This window comes from Phaseolus vulgaris, chromosome 4, assembly GCF_000499845.2.
Source record: "Phaseolus vulgaris cultivar G19833 chromosome 4, P. vulgaris v2.0, whole genome shotgun sequence".
Classification (NCBI taxonomy): Eukaryota; Viridiplantae; Streptophyta; class Magnoliopsida; order Fabales; family Fabaceae; genus Phaseolus; species Phaseolus vulgaris.
In genome coordinates, this window is record NC_023756.2 from 4,123,936 (window position 1) to 4,143,987 (window position 20,052).

The 20,052-nt window shown below is 31.9% G+C and overlaps 3 protein-coding genes across 3 annotated transcripts; 1 reads left to right on the forward strand and 2 right to left on the reverse strand.

The window, feature by feature from the left end:
• The first annotated feature begins 3,916 nt into the window (after positions 1-3,916).
• On the forward strand, positions 3,917-11,974 carry LOC137836961 (ribosome biogenesis protein WDR12 homolog). Its single transcript, XM_068645772.1, has 14 exons — positions 3,917-4,263; positions 4,364-4,461; positions 6,584-6,690; positions 7,422-7,457; positions 7,569-7,654; positions 8,346-8,404; positions 8,489-8,599; positions 8,699-8,821; positions 9,307-9,450; positions 10,504-10,612; positions 10,710-10,846; positions 10,944-10,979; positions 11,101-11,194; positions 11,652-11,974. The coding sequence occupies exons 1-13, from the start codon at positions 4,095-4,097 to the stop codon at positions 11,191-11,193; spliced, it is 1,308 nt and encodes a 435-aa protein (XP_068501873.1). The 5' UTR covers positions 3,917-4,094; the 3' UTR covers position 11,194; positions 11,652-11,974.
• Positions 11,975-12,329: 355 nt separating this feature from the next.
• LOC137836960 (UDP-glycosyltransferase 83A1-like) lies at positions 12,330-14,144 on the reverse strand. The gene is made up of 2 exons (XM_068645771.1): positions 13,558-14,144; positions 12,330-13,327 (listed from the first exon to the last, which is right to left on the reverse strand). Exons 1-2 carry the CDS (start codon positions 14,042-14,044, stop codon positions 12,456-12,458), a joined length of 1,359 nt encoding a protein of 452 aa, XP_068501872.1. The 5' UTR covers positions 14,045-14,144; the 3' UTR covers positions 12,330-12,455.
• A 3,137-nt stretch (positions 14,145-17,281) lies between these two features.
• On the reverse strand, positions 17,282-20,052 carry LOC137836380 (UDP-glycosyltransferase 83A1-like). The gene is made up of 2 exons (XM_068645110.1): positions 19,544-20,052; positions 17,282-18,194 (listed from the first exon to the last, which is right to left on the reverse strand). Exons 1-2 carry the CDS (start codon positions 20,028-20,030, stop codon positions 17,320-17,322), a joined length of 1,362 nt encoding a protein of 453 aa, XP_068501211.1. The 5' UTR covers positions 20,031-20,052; the 3' UTR covers positions 17,282-17,319.

The window sequence follows — 20,052 nt, forward strand, 5'->3', positions numbered from 1 at the left end:
TGAATTGTTAATTTACACCTAGTTATGGTCCAAGCTCATTTGATTCTAAATCTCTTTTGAAAGTTTTATTTTCTAAAACCTGTGTTAATTTTAGTTAATTGTTTCGTGATTTAAGTTAGTTGAAAGAGCTTATGTTTAAAGTTTGGTGACTACAACAAGTTTTTCAACCGGTTGATTTATCTTGACAACCGATTGAATTATACTTAGTGTTTTTGAAAGGTTTTAAAAATGATTTGTTTTCTTTTGTCTTTTTTGTAAAGCCAAAACAGTTTGTTATTTCGATAAATGAATTGACTATTTTATGTGATGTCTTTAAAAAAAATAAATAAATCAATTAGTTTGTTTTAAAAATCAATCAAGTGTTTTTAACATAATTTTGTTAAGGATTTTCAAACTGTTTTTAACTATTTCAATTAATAATCAAATAGTTTTAATCACTTCCTAAAGTCTATATAAAGGCTGATTTTTTATCATTTGAAAAATAAGAAGAGAGTTTTATAAAAACTTTTCAAGAGAAGATCAAAGAGCTTTTACTTATTATTGGAGTCTTTGATCATTGCTTGTGTGTGAAGTAGGAATATGAGTTTTCTATTATATTGTTCAACAACTTTGTAAAGTCCAGGTGATTTCCATTTCTTTCATTTGAATATGTAATTATGTGTAAAACAATTTCAGAAATTAGTTATGGAAACTGTGAGTTTGGCTAAAAATGTTGTGTGTTCTTGAGGGGTTCAATATCAACATTTTTTTGTGTGATTTGTAATCTGGTTTTGATTGCATAACGAATTCTTAGTGGTTAGCTGAGGATTGGATGTAACTCTTGGTTAAGAGTGAATAAGTATAAATCTCTTTGTGTGAATCTCTCTTTCCTTACTGTTCGGTGTATTTTGTTGCATTAAACAAACAATTGTTTCGATAAAACAATTGGTTGATTTTTCTTAAAGAATTGCTAATTTGTTAAAGAATCCAGTTGAACGGATAAATCAATTGATTGATTTTACAAATCTTTTCTCTCTCTTCCAATCTTACAAAAACAATTCACCCCCCTCTTGTTTAATTCATACATTCTAACACAATCACATGATAGGATTGTCTCCCGATTGCTTTTGTTGACTCAAGTCCAAGCTCATACACCTTGTCTTTGTTAATTTTGACAACTTTACACCAAAGTTGTAATTCATTAGGTGGAGACACTCCTTTAACATATGTTGATTGGGATGCTTTTTCCCTTGCATGATTATATTCTGCCTATGAACATCAAATAAAAATGGTAACACATTGACAAAAAATATAAAAAAGATACTAATGTTAGACAAATTGACATATCATACTTATTTGTGACTTAAATCCACATGTGTTGATCTTTGATCCACCCATGTTTTATCCTTCTTTCATTGGTGTGTATGACAAAACAACTATAATAGTGTAGGAGATTTTTCATTTAACTTTGTCTAAGATAAGATGAACAAAAATACTGATTTAAAAATGAAAATATGCAATAGAAAACCATTTTTTTTCTCAACTTATATATGAATAGAATAAAAAAATATTAAACCATAAATACAAACAAAACTTACATTACTTTTATTAATGGACCAAGTTTAACAATAGCATGTTGCCATGCAACCATTCAACCAAATTGTGACTAATTAATTTTGTATATCCTATCCACAACCAAATGCCTAGAAGTTTTCATAATACACATTTAGTTCAACTTCAAATTTTTCATACCAAACACAGACATGTAGAAGTTTAACATGAACATAAGTAAACATACTAGTAACTACTATAACATTACACACAAAAATTCAAAGTACTATAATATTACATGGATGCTGTAGTAGGATTCCAATCAATAAATGAACTTAAACATTAATTTGACCAACAATATAAATTTATACAAGTTTTTAAAAATATGGAGTGCTAATAATTTACTAGATTTTCAAAATACAAAGCACAAAAAAAGTTTACTAAATTTTCTCAACGTTGAGAAATGTTAATAAAGCCAGTAGTATAAAGTGAAAGTCCAAATCATTGACAATCTGAAAGCTTAATTTGCTTTTGCAATTAATTTTTTCACTTTGAATGACTTTGATTCCCCAACGTTTGACACGGGTTATCCCACTAGTGCAAAATTCGTAATTTACGACTCTCTTATAAAGACGGTTTGTAAAGAACAGTCGTCATAAGCAAGACAGTGACAATTTCGTTAATTTTTTTAAAATTTTTGGAATTTGTAATGACGGTTTTATTTAGAACCGTCTTTATATGTTAGCTATGTGTAAATATGAAGACGATTCCCTTTGAAACCGTCTTTATATGTTAGATTTGTGAGGGGATACGAAGACAGTTATTTTGAACCGTCTTTATATGTTAGGATAGTGTGGATACAAAGACGGCTATCTTTGGAATCGTCTTCATATGTATGGCTTTCCAATTCCCACGCCCTAGCCCCTCTCTTTCCCTCTCACTCACATTTCACTCTCTAATTTTCTTTTTTCACTCACTCACCACTGTTGTATTTTCCCTCTCCACTCCTCACCCACAGCCGCCCCGTAATAGTCACTCGTCGGCACCACCACGTTGCGTCGGCGCTCCGAGCCACTTCTTCGACGTTTAGCAACGCCATTCTGCACCCACCGCCGTGACCTGGATTGCGTAACCAACGCCATTCCACGGTGACTGTCGCGCCCAGGATTGCCGCAACCAACGACACGGACACCGCCCAATCTCAACTCTGAAGCTCCGCGAGCTAGTGCCACCTCTAGCCAGCGCCACCGTGACGCGTCCACCAACGTCACCCTCTTCCTTCAACGCGATCAACTGTCGTCTTCTCCATGAGCCCGTGCATGCCACCGTGTCGTGCCTCCAACTTTCTATTTTCGCCTCCATAAACCATTCCGCACCTACGTGAACCCTAATTTATTTTAAAAAAAGACGATATACAAAAACATTCCTCCTGGAACCGTATTTGTATCCCCTTCACTTACAAAAATGGTTAATAGCCGTCGTTAATGTACTTGTTTGTACTAGTGTCCCATACATTTTCAAATCAATTTAACTTCTTCATTTCGAGTTTCATTTAGTAATTTTTTCAATATGTTTACGTTTCGCATTTCAAAGTTATAAAAATGACATTTAAAAATATTAAAATAATACCATTTAGAAAATACATATAATTTTCTAAAAATGATATTGAGAAAATTATGTGGTAGTTTTTTTTGAAAAAAGTTAGTTAGTTAGTTTGCAGTAAAAAAAATCATTCATTTACTTATTTTAGTAAATAAATTTTTATTAAAAAAATTAATTATCTAATTAAAAGATAATATCTAAAAATTATCAAATTGTGTTTTCTTTATAATACAAAATACTGTGTGCCTCTCTATATTTTAATAAAAAATAATATTAATAGTGATGATTAAAAAATACTAAATGTTTACACAACAAACGCATGTAATATTTAGATAGTTTATTTTTATTTTTTTAATTTAAACATAATAACACAATAAAATAAAAATATTATATATATATTGTTATAATTTTTATTTTAAAATATAATTAATGATAAAATAGTAATATAAAATGAGTACACAAATTTCCTCACTACAATTTATTTATATTTTTAAAAAAATATAATTAAGGATTAAATAGAAATTTTAAATATGTGTCTTTTTGTTTATTGTTGTAGACTTTTTTTAAAATTTTAAAATATAATTAAAAATAAAAAAATATAAAATTGATACTCCAAAAAGATATATTGTTATAAACAATATATATAATATAAATAACTAATAAATAAAAGAAGTTGTATATTTTAGTGGGACTCTCGTTTTATTTGTAAATATTTTCTTCCTTTTATATTTTTTGATTAATAATAAAATATTGGTTATATGATCTACCAAAACGGCATAGTATTGTCTAAAACCCATTCGCAGCAACTGAACATTCTAACTTGAAAACCGTTAAACCCTAGCTGCTGCTGCTTCTGCTTCTGCTGCTTCTTCTTCTTCTTCCTCTTCGCTTGGCGCTTTTCTTTTCACGCTCTTCGTTTTCTCCTTAACCTTGCAGAAGAAAGAGCTTAAGAGGAAGCGAAGATGAATATGAATGAAGAAAGTGGCGAAGGGAGCGCGAGGAGGATCCAAGTGCGGTTCGTGACGAAGTTGAATGCGCCGTTCATAGTTCCGTCCTCCGCCATTGCAATCCCTGCAGACCTCACTCGATTCGGCCTATCCTCTCTCGTGAACGCACTCATTCAATCCAACGGTAATTTCATTTATTATCTCATTTTCAAACACCGCCGTGCTCTTTTTTTTTGGTTAATTCAAGACTATTGATGAAATTCCTTGGTGGTTGATTTTTGCAGATGCTGATTATGAGCCTGAGCCCTTTGATTTTTTGATCGATGGCGAGTTCGTGCGGATGTCGCTCGAGCAGTTTCTTCTCGCCAAGGGAATCTCTGCGGTAATAATTTTAAAACGATTACAAATCATGTTCTACTTATCTTTACAATTGTATGATTGTCTGTATGACAGAAAGTGAAAATGCACATTTATTTTATGTTTGTAGTAATAGAATGCGAGTTTTTTCCGGATAGAAATCGAAGCTGCCCATTGATGTTTGTGTCTATATGCTACACTTATTGTAATTTTAATCTTATTCTCATTTTAGTTCCCGAATTTAAACACTTATACTTTGTTTAGTGGAAAGGAGAGAATTAGGTAGGAAAGAAATAAGTTGGTAAAGTAGAAATTGAAATAGATAAGAAATAAAGTAGAAATCTATAGCATTTGGTCGAAGAGAAATAGAGAAGAGATGAGAGAGATGGGGAAATGAGTAGAAGTTGGCAATACCTCATCAACCTCACTCTGAACCGGATAAAACTGGTGAGCCTCTGGTCTGGTCTAATGTCGTCCAAGGTAGTTTGCTGCACCTCTCTTCTAACTGCTATGCTTCACATCAGTCTGCCTACTACAACACTCAGTTATGCCTGTTATTTTCTTCATGCCAATCTGCCCAACATCTCTAATGCCCTCCTACTTTCTTATTAGTTCATAAGATATACTGTAGAGGAAAATCAAAATTTTATTGGGGAGAGAGAATTGAACCCATGCTAATGGGTGTTTTAAGATCAACATAGTCACTACACCAGTGCATCTCTTTAAAAAATGGATGACAAAAAATATTTTTGTACTCTTTGTGATATAAATTATATATTCAATAATATACCGGGTCATGCAGTTCAACTAGTACCCCTGTTTCAACCAGTGTTCCACTGATCTAGTACCTTGACTGGGTTAATAACCGTTTGATTCTGATAACACTGGAAATATGTGAGAAATGGTATTTTGGGTGCCTCCATTTTTTAAATGATTTCTTCTTTCCTTCTTGTACCACACCATATAATCTCAATTTCCACCTCCTCTCAGTCAAACAAGGGGGTTAGTGTTATTTTAAAATGGCAAAGCCTTTAAGTTTGGGACTAGAATGAGATTAATTGATTAAGTTCAGCGACTAAAATGATTGACAGTGTTAAGTTCAAGAATTAGAATTACAATAATTGGTTTAATCTAAAGACCAAAATGATAGTGTTATGTAGGTATAAATGTAAACTTTAGCGGAGATTTTCCAATGACAAGACCAATGTGATAGAAAAATTACACTTTTTGCCTCTTTTAGATTTTAATACTTTTAGAGACCTAAGTGACACTAAATTACTCTTTTTAGAACCAAAGTGACTGTTTACCCATTTTTTATGGACTTGTTGGGAGTCAAGTTACATGGAATGGAAATTTATTCTGGGGAACTACTTGTTTAGATAAGTAGGATTAGAAGTGCTTGATTTGTCTATTGGATTCCAATGATTCATTTTTGTTTTGTAGCTTTTATTTAGGATTCACTTTGACAGCATCAATTTGTTATATTAATTAAGTAAATGTTATGCTTGTTATGGTGGTTGTGTATCAATTGCATTGATGCAGTGGATTATGGGTTTGTTGTGATGGAAGTAGTGTCTGTGTGTAGCCCGTAATATAGTAGTATACTAGTTGCTAAAATGGGGTAGTTCAGGCTGCGTCTGTACAGTATGGCTGTAACAGTGCTAGGTGACAATTAAACTGTATTGATTGATTGTGACTCAGTTGGACATCGCTGGTTTGCAAGGTTGATTTTTTAAGATAACTGGTTCCTATGAGCTTATTCAACATTTCAATCAATGTTTTTTTCAAACATGGTAAATGATAATCATGAACATATAGTTATGTAAATTCAATGCAGATCTCAAATTGAACAAAATTTGAGGTTTCAAATCTCGGGAAATTGAATAATCTACAACCTTATGCCACTTGGTTAATTGCAAGGAAATTGTTGAAACTTCTGGGATAGAAATTGGGTATACAAACAATAATTATCAATTTATTTTGTCTTTATTTATTTACATAGGAAACAAACCATTGTTTCCTTTTGCTATGGTGTAATATGATCATAGCTAACTGTTTTGAGTGATCAATTATGGAAAGGTAGCTAACTTTTTTGAGTGATCAATTATAGGAAAGGAAGCTAACTGTTTTGAATGGTCAATTTATAGGAAAGGATATTGGAAATTGAGTACACAAGGTCTGTGGCCCCACGAAAGGAGGAAGACCCTTCTTTACATGATGACTGGGTCAGTGCTGTTGATGGTTCTTCTTCTCGGTAAGCTTGCAAATGTGTCATTTTGGTGGAAATGCTTTTAAAGACTTGTAGAGTGTTTTCAGTCTTTTAATAAAAATCTTAGTTTGTGTTAATGTATTCTATATTAGCTCTTATGTTCAGTAATGCTAGCAACTGTAACATGCCATTATTTTGTATGGGGCACAGTTTTTATTCAAACATTGTTTGTGAAAGATTTTATCAAGGTTGAATTTAAGTCAGTGTGATTGATTTTTATTGACTCCAATCAATTTGTTAATGATATTTAGTGATGATAGAAAAAGTGATTGGAAGCAGTAGTTCACTGTTTGAGGTTTACTTTTGCATTGTGGTTGATGGTGGCGCTGGCAGTAGCCGTAGGACACAACCTAACCCTCTCTGTGAGTAGGTTATTTAAAGTTTTGGCCATTGGGTTAACGAGTGTTATTGTAAAGCCTTTTTTTTTTTATAATTCATGAGGTCACTGTTTGAGGTTTATTTTGCATTGTGGTTGATGGTGACACTGGGAGTAGTCAGAGGAAACTAACTGCCTAACCCTCTTTGTGAATAGGTTCTTTAGAGTTTTGGCCATTGGATTAGTGATGATTGTTATTGTAAATACTTTTTGTTTGTTTAACTTGTCACTTTGTAATTTTCGATATAATAATAGTTTTGGTTCTATTTTACTGAGTGGAATGGCTTTTTACCTGTGTCCTTCACTAAGAATTTAAAGTTGAGTGTTACTGTTTCTGCAGGTTCTTTTTGACAGGATGTTATGATGGTTTTGGGAGGTATAAGAGTCTTACCCAGTATTGTTCTTTTAGAATTATTGGCATATTTTATTATTGATTACTTTTTCATTTACTGGGCTTCCACCGTTATATGATTAAATTATATTTTAGGGCATGGAAAGGTGCTGGATTATGTACTCATATATTGGAGGGACACAGTGACGCGATAACCTCTGTTAGTGTCATCAATCCAGAAGGTAAAGAAGACAAATATATTCTCCTACATATTGCAAACTCTATTTCTGTCCATTTTTTTGATTGCCAGTGCTATTTTTTTTTGTTGCCTTGGCATTCTATTAATTTTGCTATTTACATTTTTATTCTTTCACCATTCCTTTGTAGGTCTGGGATATTATGCTTTATTTGTGTTTAGTAGTCTTTTAATGCGCTTTAATTTCCTCAAAAAATACTTTCATTTATATTGCAAAATTACAACTTTAGTCAAAATTGAGTTTCAGTTTCTGAATAGAGAAGTGGGTTGGGGGGATTCATTAACACAAATTGTAAGATTGAACTAAAATGCAGAAATATATACATGTTTGTGTTGTGGCTATGTGCATAGAAAGTAACATGGATAAGAAAAATAAACCTACCATCGAAGGCATCCTGGTTGGGGGGGGTGGGGGGATTCATTAACACAAATTGTAAGATTGAACTAAAATGCAAAATATATACATGTTTGTGTGGCTATGTGCTTAGAAAGTAACATGGAGAAGAAAAGAAAACATACTGGATTGAATGATCCTATGTGTTGAAGCATTTGTGCTTTAGTGGGAATAGCTGGTTGAAACATTTGTGCTTGTTTCTGTGTAATTCTAATGTTGCGTAATGTATGTATATTGTTATGATTGAATTGGTCCAAGATATCAATATTTGTACTGTAATCAGGTCTCGAAACTGTTACGGTAGCTACTGCTTCAAAAGACCGGACATTGAGGTTATGGAAGGTAACTAAAAGAAAAGCTGCTAAACTACAGTTTCTTATGCTGTGCTTATGCTTATTATGTTATGTTTTCCCTTTTGTATAAAAGATCAATACAGAGGAGACTGCAAACCATCCCATGAGGGTCAGGGCTTACAAAATCTTGCGTGGTCATAAGTCTTCTGTACAGAGTGTTGCAGTACAGACTTCTGGAGAAATGGTTTGTATTTTCTTTTCTATTTTTCTCCACCTTCTGTCCTTGATTTATAAGTAGAGTAATAATGGTCTGTAACATTAGTCTTCCTTGTCTCACGCATAGGTTTGTTCTGCTTCTTGGGATTGCACCATCAATCTATGGCAAACTAATGACTTTAATGCAGAAGATGACCTAGTGTCTAAGAAGAGAAAAATTGGAGGTCAAGTTGAGGAGTCTCAAGTAGAGGTTTGTAGAACTTCCTTACACCTTATTATTTATATTGTGCTGTTGAAAGTGCAATTTGTGTAGTCACATTTCTTCCAAAAAAATTGTATTGTTTTAACTTTAACTTCTAAGGGATCATCAGAGATGACACTTTACTCTTCTTTGTGTTGTAATTGATGAATGGAATAGTAAAAAGTTAAGGATGATGCTGACTTGCTGCATCTGTTTTCAACTGGATGAATGCAAAGTACTAAGGTTACTATGTATGTTGGCACTAGAGGCTGGATGCCATAAAGGAAGATGTTTTTGAAACTATTCTAGAAGAAATTTGACCATCTGATTCCGAGTCAAGTTCAAACTTATGTTAAAAATTATTTTAGACCTGTAAAATTGTTAATTAAAACCTTGTAGCTTTTGTTGTTAACTTATTTCCTTTCCCTTTTGACGTATCAATCTTTAGTTTTCATTGACATTTGACAAATAAGTTTTCATCTGTTGTATTGTAGGGAGAGGCTTTCACTACCCTTGTTGGCCATACACAGTGTGTATCTTCTGTGGTTTGGCCACAACGGGAGTCAATATATTCTGCATCATGGGATCATTCTATTAGGAAATGGGATGTGGAGACTGGAAAAAACTTGACAGATATAGTAAGTTGAAAAATGAATGCCCCAGTTTTGTTTAAAATAGTACACATTTGAAGTGTTCATTTTTTTTTTCTTTAGATAAAACTGACATTATGCCACTAGATGCTCAGTCGTTAAGTAAGTATTTGTGTATAGTCAGGTAACTAAATTAGAAGTGGTTTATTGCACAATTATCAATTTTCTGCTCCTGTTCTTTCCATGAATATAAAAAATGTCATTTCGTAATCAATTGTTCTTGTGGCTTGAACTTATTTGTTTCTTTGGATAAGTTTTGTCTAGTTCTTACTTTTACATAATAGTGTACTAGATCTTCTACATTTTTCCCCAGTCGATTGTTGATTATGATGTTTTTACTTGGTTCTGGTAGTCCAAAGTTGTCTTGTTATGAAGCAATCTTGGCTTTGGACCTTGTTTATACATAGTTTAGGATAAGTATGTTTAATATACGGTAATTTTTTCTTCCAAAACATAATTAAGTGCTTACTGTGCTAGAGGAATTGGAACGAAGAATGAAACTGAAACCACTAGCATGCCTAAATTGCTGTCAAGACCAGTCCGCCTAAGTTGTGGTCACTCCTAGTCCATCTAAGTTGTCGCCTCTTTGGGGGTTGTATAAATTGCAACCTCAAGGTGATGATTTAATCCTACATTGATTAGAGATATGACTAAAATAAAATTTAAGTAGGTAAGAGCCTTATCATACAAATCAATTTTGCAGGGTTGAATTAAGTTTAAACTCTCATTTTGAGATATGAGATTTGAGATATGAATTAAGTTCAAATGATCAATTAATAGATATTTTCACTAAATCTTTACGAGGCCCTAGAATTAATTATATTTGTAACAAACTTGATACATATAAGTTATATGCACCAGCATGAAGGAGAGTGTTGGATGTAACAGTCTTAACCCATATATTTTGTATGTTTCTTATGTATAAATAGATAACCCAATGTGTTCATTATACACATGGGATTAATCTTATACCTTCTTTTACTTTATTTTTGCATAGTTAAAAAAATCAATGTTTTAGATTAGATTGTCTTCTATGTGCAGTTTTGTGGGAAGGCTCTCAATTGCATTGATATTGGTGGGGAAGGTTCTGTTCTGATAGCTGCTGGTGGTTCTGACCCTGTCATTAGGATTTGGGATCCTCGTAAGCCAGGTGTGTGTTAAACAAAGCCACTTGTCATTTTTCTCACACCTCGATAGTGAATCACATGCATGATAATATCTTATAAAAAAATCTTTCTTCTCTGCAGGCACATCTGCTCCTGTTTTTCAGTTTGCTTCTCATACGTCTTGGGTTTCGGCCTGCAAATGGCATGATCAATCTAGGTTTCATTTAGCTTCTGCATCCTATGATGGGAAAGTTATGTTATGGGATCTGAGAACTGCGGTAATATATCTTTATTCTACCAAGCTATTTTTTCTCCTAGTTTGATTACATGTCCATCTTTGGGCTTTTTCCTGATTTTTCTCCATTGATGTTGCAGTGGCCTCTTTCTGTCATTGAATCACACAGTGATAAGGTATAAAATATTCTTTCCATGTTTTAGCATGAAAATAATACCTTTCCACCGCTGAGCATTTTTTTAATGCTCCGGAGTAGCCAAATTTGTTATTAATAGAATTGTCATTTGTTTAACTCAGGTATTGTCCGCTGATTGGTGGAAAGGCGACAGTGTAATCAGTGGTGGAGCAGACTCCAAACTTTGCATTTCTTCAGGAATCCCTGTAAAGTAAGGTAAACTTAAATCATATATAATGACAATTTTTTTTGAGATGGTGGGATATTGGCAGATATTTCTTATATGTAGGGAACGAGTCAAGTTTTGGCCAATTTTGTCTTAGGCTAGTCACAACTGTCAAGTGTTTTATCAGTTGTTGTGAACAAATTCTTATTTATGTCTTGCTAACGGCTATTGATGTAAACACTTGAACTTATTCTTATAATTTTGTACGACAAATCTTCGAACACTTCACTTAATTGTGCTCTTACCAGTATGTTTCTGTTTGGTTTATTTCTTGCATTTTAGTTATTCATAATTCTAAAATACTTGCAGTAATCTCGATCATAAAGTATAGTGCTGTATTGGAGGTTTTCGCTTGGTTCAGTCCATGGAACGCTTAAATTGCATTCCTCGTATGATTCATGCTATATTACCTGTCAACAAATAAATATATTGTTGTATGCTCTGCAGCTATAGAGAGTTAGTGAAATATGAACTCCCCCTGGATGGCTCAATCCCACACACCAACTGTGCTGCTGATGCAGGAAAGAACGCTGCTTCGAATTCCTCTCTTCAATATTAAGTGCCCATTCTGATCAGAAAACACTCTAATCTTTTCACTTTCTGATCCATTTATGCAATAGGTCCCCAACTTTCTCTGTAATAATCTTCATACGGCTTCCGCTGACCTGGTTTTCTTCTCTCATCTGGAATAATCTTCATATATGTGGATGAATTTGTTAACCAATCAAAAACATAAAATACTAAACTATCAGGTCGAAGTATTATGTCTATGACCTTGCCAATCATTTCCATCACTTCATTATTCCATTCCTCATTTCTGAAGACATCCCGTTTTTGAATCCAGTGACCATGGTTCCGCTAACCGCAGCACCACGACTGTTTTCTTTAGCTTGAAACTGGGTAATGGGAAGAAATAGACCTTGCATTCATTTGGTAATGCTAATTCTAATGAATTTTTATCTCTTCCAAGAAAGTTTTATTTAAATTAAATGTGTATTGCTAAAATCTACCTTTATATTCAACTTTACAATGATTTTATATACATTTTCAATTTAACTGCTTAATATTCTTAAATTTCATGTCAGGAACTCTAAGCTTAGCATAATAAAAATTACAGCACAACTCTTACAAAAAAAGGAGAAACGTCACAATTTAAACTTGTACGTAATTGACCTGCAATATAGTATTATTTCACACTACATAACACCAAAATCAACTGCATGGGTTAAGACCAAAGACATAGCTATACTTTCACGATTTCAGCCAGTTGACAACTCTACTAATATTCTCTGAAGATTCACCACCTGCAATGTTGTTCATGACCTTCTCTTTAAGTTCTAGACTCCTTGTTCTTATTTGTTCATCATCCATCAATTGGTCCAATTTTTTCTTAATCTCCCAGCGTGACACAAGTCCATTTTCACCTGAGTTCAATCGCAGTCCAATCTTCAGCTCATCGCAAATGTAATTTCTGTTATGAAACTGGTCAGTAAAATAAGGCCAGCACAAGAAGGGCACCCCACTAGACAAACCTTCTATGATAGAATTCCAACCACAATGGGTAACAAAACAAGCTATGGAAGGGTGGTTTAGTACCTTCAGTTGAGGGGTCCAACCAACAATCTTACCTTTACTCCCCAAGAATTCAGAGGGGTAGATCATCTTATTGTCTTGTCTTACAACCCAAAGAAAAGGTCTATTGTTGAGGTCAAGCCCAAGAGCTAGTTCATTGAATTGGTTTTGGTCAAAAAGAGTGAAACTACCAAACGCAACATAGAAAACAGAACAATGGGGTTGTTGATTTAGCCAATCTATGCAAGAGTGATCTTCTTCCCAGAACTGTCCCAGTGATCTTGCAATTACATTTGTGTTGTCATAACTTCTCAACAATGGACCTACTGGTAGGAGCTTTGGAACACAAGATAATGCACTAGGTTCAAGTTCACATGTGGTGTTGCAAATGTACCACTTAGCCAGATTTGAATGCTGCATACAGTGCACCAGATACTTGAATATTTTCTTCTCTGTTGTTGGGTTATAGACTTTTGACCACCAAATGGCTTCTGTGTCCATTGAAGGCATGCTTGGTGATATTTGAAATGTTTCTTTCGTAATTGGAAATCCTAGAGTGTCAAACAAAAATAGAGATATTATAACTGTTTGATATGTATTCACTTCCTAATTTCACAAGTAACAAGATTGTCAACACCAAAACCTTTTAATATTTATGTTAATATTATAAGTAGAAATGAATCAAGAACACAAAAGAATTTTCACCCCACTAGATAAGGGTAGCTATTTTTAAAGAAAACAGAACCAAACATAATTGATTAGTAACATGAGATGTACATACCATGAGAATCTATGATTCCATCTTGAATGAGCTTAGGGATGTTGTATTCCAAGGCAAACATGGCTGCTGATGCTGTCCAGAAGAGAGTTCCTTTGATTCCTAACTTTCTCCCTACTTCCAATGCCCATCCCATTATCACATCAGCAACTATGCATGTGATTTTGTCACCACTATTCACATAGATATCTTCTATGAGCTTCTCTAGCATGGAAGGCATGGTGCTTAGCACAGAATCACACAGCTTACCCAAATCACTTCTGTCATCATCAGGTTCTAAACCATCAGGGATTGAAACCAGCTTTATGGTTGGTGATTCTTCAAGGCTTTCTTGCTTGGCCACTGAACTCATCACCCTCTTGTGGATGAACTCTGAGTTCACAAAAGTGATTTTGCATCCATGCTCAACCATCTTTTGTGAGAAGTTCATCAAGGGATTGACATGTCCTTGGACTGGAAATGGCACAACCAAGAGATTTGGAATGTTCATGTTACTTCCTTTCTATTTTCTTTTGATTTTGAGGCTATGCTCAACACTGCTTGGTCAACTCACTCTGGTTTGCACTTTATACACATAGCTTTTGTTTGTATGCTGAAATGACATAAAAAAATGGAAAGGATACTTAGTGGAGCCTGATTATTATTTTTATATATATAAGACATAGCGAAAGTATGATTAATTTATTTTAGGTATAATTATTTTTGTGCTTATAATTTGTTTCTTCTACAATGAAAAAACACTTAACAATGTTATGGGTTCACTTATTTGCTTTCTTTCTGGTCAGATTAATTTTACATAATATATTTGCTCAGCAACAGTATTTTGTCTAAGAAATTAGAATAGAAAAGTATATAAAAGCGTTGAAGTTTGAACTTTGAGAAATTTTTATTAGAATTATAAAATGTGTAATTTGGTTTCTTAGTTTCTTAGACAAACAAAAACTGAAAGGAACTTCTAAAGCTGAAATGTTTTCAAATTTTTTTCCTAAACATGTGTGACCTAAAAGAAACCCTTTGCACTAGTTTTTCCCTGTCAAAGTTTGCAAAGCTTTTCCAATCCACGTGCAATGTGTCAGGGGCAGGGGAGACAAACTTAAATATATTTTATAAAATATTAAGATTAAATTATTTTTTTAATAATTATAATAATAAATTGAATATTAATTTGAAATAAAATAAAAAAGTATTTATATCTTTATTTTTAAAAATAATGAATGTATAAATAATATAATTTTACTTTTGTTATTTGCATAAATTTCTTTATACACACTTTTAAGAAAAAAAAAGACTGAATCACTATTAAAGATAATTATTTTTACAATTTATATATATAATACTTTAATCACTTTCTCTCTATAATTTTAGACAGTAAGAACTGAACAAAACTAAAAGTATACGTATAAAAACTAAAAAACGGATTAATTGTATGTGTGTGAATGATTTTTAAATATGGGAATGAAAGGTAAAATTGAAAAATTTAGGATCAAATAAATAATTAAATAAAAAATGATTATTTTTCTATAAATTAAAATTATTAAATATATAAATTAATTTGTCAAAGTTTTCTCATACCAACTTTTTAAAAAAATAGTCTTAATTTATGTATAGACTAATTTTAATTTACACAGATGATTTTATTTACTTTCTGTTTTAAAAATGTTGATAGAGAAAAGTTTGAAGGATCTTATCTCGAGGTTGCAGCCTGCAAGTAATTTTGAGCTGTTACTGATGATGGTTAGAGGATGAGACACGAAACATAGAAAATATTAAAGTATTCGATCATCCATCAATATGACCTCAGATTAATCTTTATAATATATATATATATATATATATATATATATATATATATATATATATATATATATATGTATATCGGGACCAGTGCTTTGCACATGTCTTTTTTTTATTTTTATTTTCTGTTTGTATTTTTGTTTATTTGATTAGGAACGTTACTTTAAATTATGATTAAAATTTAATAGTCAATTTTTGGTGTAATAATTTTTTAATAAATATTGTAAATTTTAATAGAATATATGTATTGTTATTAAAAACTATATATGTAAGATAAAGTCTGATTTAGAAAGTGGTGCAAAAAGAAATTAGTGAGGTGTAGTTACTAAAGCCCACAACCTTGTTTACAGTTTCCATGAGTATGTGTTGAATGATAGGGTGCACATTAATAATCGAGTTTAATTGGTCTCTGGTTATGTGTAATGAGTTGTGTTTGTTTAACAAAAGATTAAGAACAAATGTGCTATGAAGGTAGACTAATTATTTATTCAAGCAATTTCAAGATTTTGATCGATTGATTGTTTATTAAATTTTGTTTGATTTAGTTATTTATCTTCTATCCCCTTTTTATTGGATTGAAAAATGAATAGATTTTTTCTTTTTGATTTCATTCTATTTAAATTTTGTTAATATGTGTATAATTGACAAGTCAAGTCAAAGTGTCCAAAGCAAGGGTAGTTTAGTAGCTAGGTTGAATAGTTATGATGTTTTATGGGAGATTTCAATAAATTCTATTAATTTGGGTTTTTTTTATGATGGTTTATGTCATGCAACTATTTACAGATATTTGTTAGATGTAATAATGTAGATGTTAGAAGATGATGCCATGTTAGTAGTTGTGCTATGTTTCTGAATTACAAATTTTAAGTAAAAAATTTATTTCATTGGTATTGAAAGATGTTGTTCAATTATTTTCTTAGGCTCCTTCTATGCCGCTGCAATTAAAATGAATAATCTGTTAATCTATGTTTAATAAGATTACAATATACAAATGAAATAAAAATTGGTAAAATAAAAATAGTTAATTGCATAGCCTTTTGGTGCTTAGTGACTATAGATTATGGGAAACTTCTTTGTAAATTAAATTGGTTATAGAATTCAAACGTCGTTTTTATTTATCATGAATTAATATCTTCAATCCAATTTTAATTTGAACTCTAGAAAATGTAACATATTGTTCACCATAGTTAAAACTCGGTGATGATAAATACAATCCTAACGAAACTAAAGATTGACCTTGAATTTTGTTTATTGTCATGTTGTAGGATAGGATGACTGAAAACTTCTTATAATAAACTTGAAAGGCCATAGTAACTCTAACGATGACATAAACATTGGTGGTATGTATACTTGATTGTCACTTTTCTTTCTTGTAATAATCTTTGCCACAATGACAAGATTTATTAGTCTGGTAACTATTAATCTACTTCTGTTACACAAATCCTCGTTAGTATGATTGTTACTCCAATTTTGAGATTAATCTTATGGTTTCACAAATCATATATATTTAATGAACTTAGAAATCCTAGAGTAATTAGATCATATGTGTCAACTTATAAAAAAAAATACTATACAATAGAAGGCAGTGATGAAATCAATAATTGAAATCAGAATTTTGTAAACCACGTTGAGTAGATTGTGTTTGATGAGTTCCACTACTTAATTGATTTTGCAAAATTCATGCTAAAACTTCATAATCATTAACGACATCACAAAAATAAAAAAATTATATGAATTAACTAACGGATACAAGATGTGTGCAATATTTGAAAATTCGTTGTGTTGGTTCTCATTATATATAAGAATATTTATTCTCCATTATTTAATTTTGAATCACAAAATATCAACCTTGTTCACCCAATAAACAACATCTAACTAATAGTAAAAGTGAAAGCATTATATATATTGTTTCCAAATTGCATCATGTTCACCACTAAGTTCATCCAAAACACACACATAGAAGGAAAATCCCTACTCTTTGAGCCACTTGACCAATTTGTTAAGGTTCTCTGAAGATCGACCTTTGTCTAATTGGTTGTTCTTTATCTTTTCTTCTAACTTCAAAGACCTTGTTCTTATGTTCACAGAACTTGATACTTGCTCCAACTTCTTCTTTATCTCCCACCTTGACACAACTCCATTTTCATCACAGTCCAATCCCAGCCCAACATTCAATTCATCACAGATATATACTTTGTTATAGATTTGGTCAGCAAAATATGGCCAACACAAGAAGGGTACCCCATTACACAAACCTTCCATGGTAGAATTCCAACCACAATGACTGAGAAAACATGCTATGGCAGGGTGACTTAAAACCTTTTGTTGAGGACCCCAATTAACTATCTTACCCTTAAGCCCTTGGAATTCATTAGGGTATGCCATTTTATTGTCTTCTCTTACAACCCAAAGGAAAGGTCTATTGGTTAGGTCTAGTCCTAGGGCAAGTTCATTGAATTGGTTTTGATGAAAAAGAGTGAAACTACCAAATGCAACATATATGACAGAACAATGAGGTTGTTGATCAAGCCAACTCATGCAAGAGAGATCTTCTTCCCAAAGTTGTCCAACTGATCTTGTTGATTCATTTATGTTGCAATAATTTCTCAACAATGGGCCAATTGGGAGGATCTTAGGAAGAAAGGTTAAAACCCTAGGTTCAAGTTCATATGTGGTGTTACAAAACCATAGTTCAGTCAAATTGAAAGCTCTTGCACAAGTCTCCAAGTAATTTAATACTTGTCTAACATTTATTGTACCCAAATTCAACCAAAAAAGGGTTCCTGTGTCCATTTCTATCATGCCTGGTGATAGCTGAATTGTCTTTTTAGTGGTTAACAATGACCCTGCAATAAAAATAAAATAAAATTAGTAAGTAGTAATTTATGGGAATAAATTTCGTTATATTAAATATTTACACTATAAAAAAATTATTAAATAAAAATTAATCTTAGAGACAAAAAATAATTAATTATTATATTAATTAATTTAAATATTATTTTAAAAATTAAAAAATTATTGATATTAAAATAATATCTAAATTAGCATGTAATTAATTATTAATGTTTTAGGTATCAAACTTTTAAATAGCAACTTTAGAAACTATTTAGCTATTTAGTTTGATAGATAAAATTTTGTAACTAATTAAATACTAATTTAAAAATGATTTATTAATAATAGAAACAATTTTAAATACCAATAATTTTTTAGTTTCTAGAATAGTATCTAATTTATCAATATAGTAACTAGTTATTTTTTGTCAACAAAATTTGTTTCTATTTAATAATTTTTTTATACATGATTTCATTAGATAATTTTTTATATTTAATTCACAATTTTGAGAGAGGACTTGACTATTTAATATTTATTACAAAATTTAATCATAATTATAGAATTTTTTGTTGTTGTTGAAAAATATTCAAAATAATTAAATTTATTTAGATGATATAAAAATAAGTTCTTATACATAAAAATAAAGGAAAAAGTTGTTAGAAAATAATAATAAATTACAAATTTCTAGATCCATAGAAGTATTTTTTAAAAAAATTTTAAATTGAATTTTAACTGATGTTACAAGTTTAAATTTATTTTATAAATAAATTATTTTACATGTAAAGAACTAAAATGGAGAAAACAAGTTTTTCCCAGCATAATAGGATAAAATAAAATCGTCTCATTTTTTCTGTACTTGTAGAGTATCTTGATCGGTGTGATCTATGTGTTAGAAGTGGGTGAGACTCACATCGATGAATCATTGGGAGTCAAAAAAATACTTTTTAAATTTTAAGATGACTGGGGCCAACGAGGTTGTGAATTAGATATGAGATTGCGTGTGAATAACAATCGTAAGTGAATTGTGGAGACATAGAAATCAGAAGACTTTTAAAAATGGAAGTAGGTATGGTTGTGGGTATCTTTGAAAGTTTGTTTAACTAGTTTTTCTTACTCTGATTGGTATTTAAAGCTGTTGTTTTGCATGAAATCTATAAAAAAGTATCAGGACGGGCAATGATGATATCATTGGATTGTTGTTTTGCTTTGAATCTTTGTTTTATGTGCAATTGAGTTAGAAGCTTTAGGTTGACTTGGTTGTATAAGTGTAGAGATATCCTGAAATACCTATATTATTTATTTCTTTTTTCTGTTAAAAAAAAAGATAAAATAAAATGTGGATAATAAATAATGAGATTCTTACAATCAGAATTGATGACCCCATGATGAATGAGTGTGGGAATGTTGTGTAGTAAGGCAAACATTGCAGCTGATGCAGGGGAGAATAGAGCTCCTTTGATTCCCAGTTTGCACCCAACATTCAATGCCCATCCCATGTGTATATCTGCAACAATCAATCTTATTCTCTTCTCATCTTTCAAACTCATATTTTCCTCTATGATGAGCTTCTCAAGTGCACCAGGCATGGTGCTTAGAATAACATCACTCACCTTTGCCAAATCCTTTCTGTCATCATCACCTTCCAAACCATCTGGGATTGACACCAACTTTATCAGTGATTCTTCTTCCTCTTGCTCCACCATGCAGCTCACCATTTTCTTGTGGTTGAACTCTGTGTTCACAAAAACCACTTTACATCCATTCTCCACCAGCTTTTCTGAGAGGATCATCATGGGATTCACATGCCCTTGTGCAGGGAATGGTAGAACTAGCACACTTGGAATGCTCATTCTCAACTATAAGGTTGGTTTC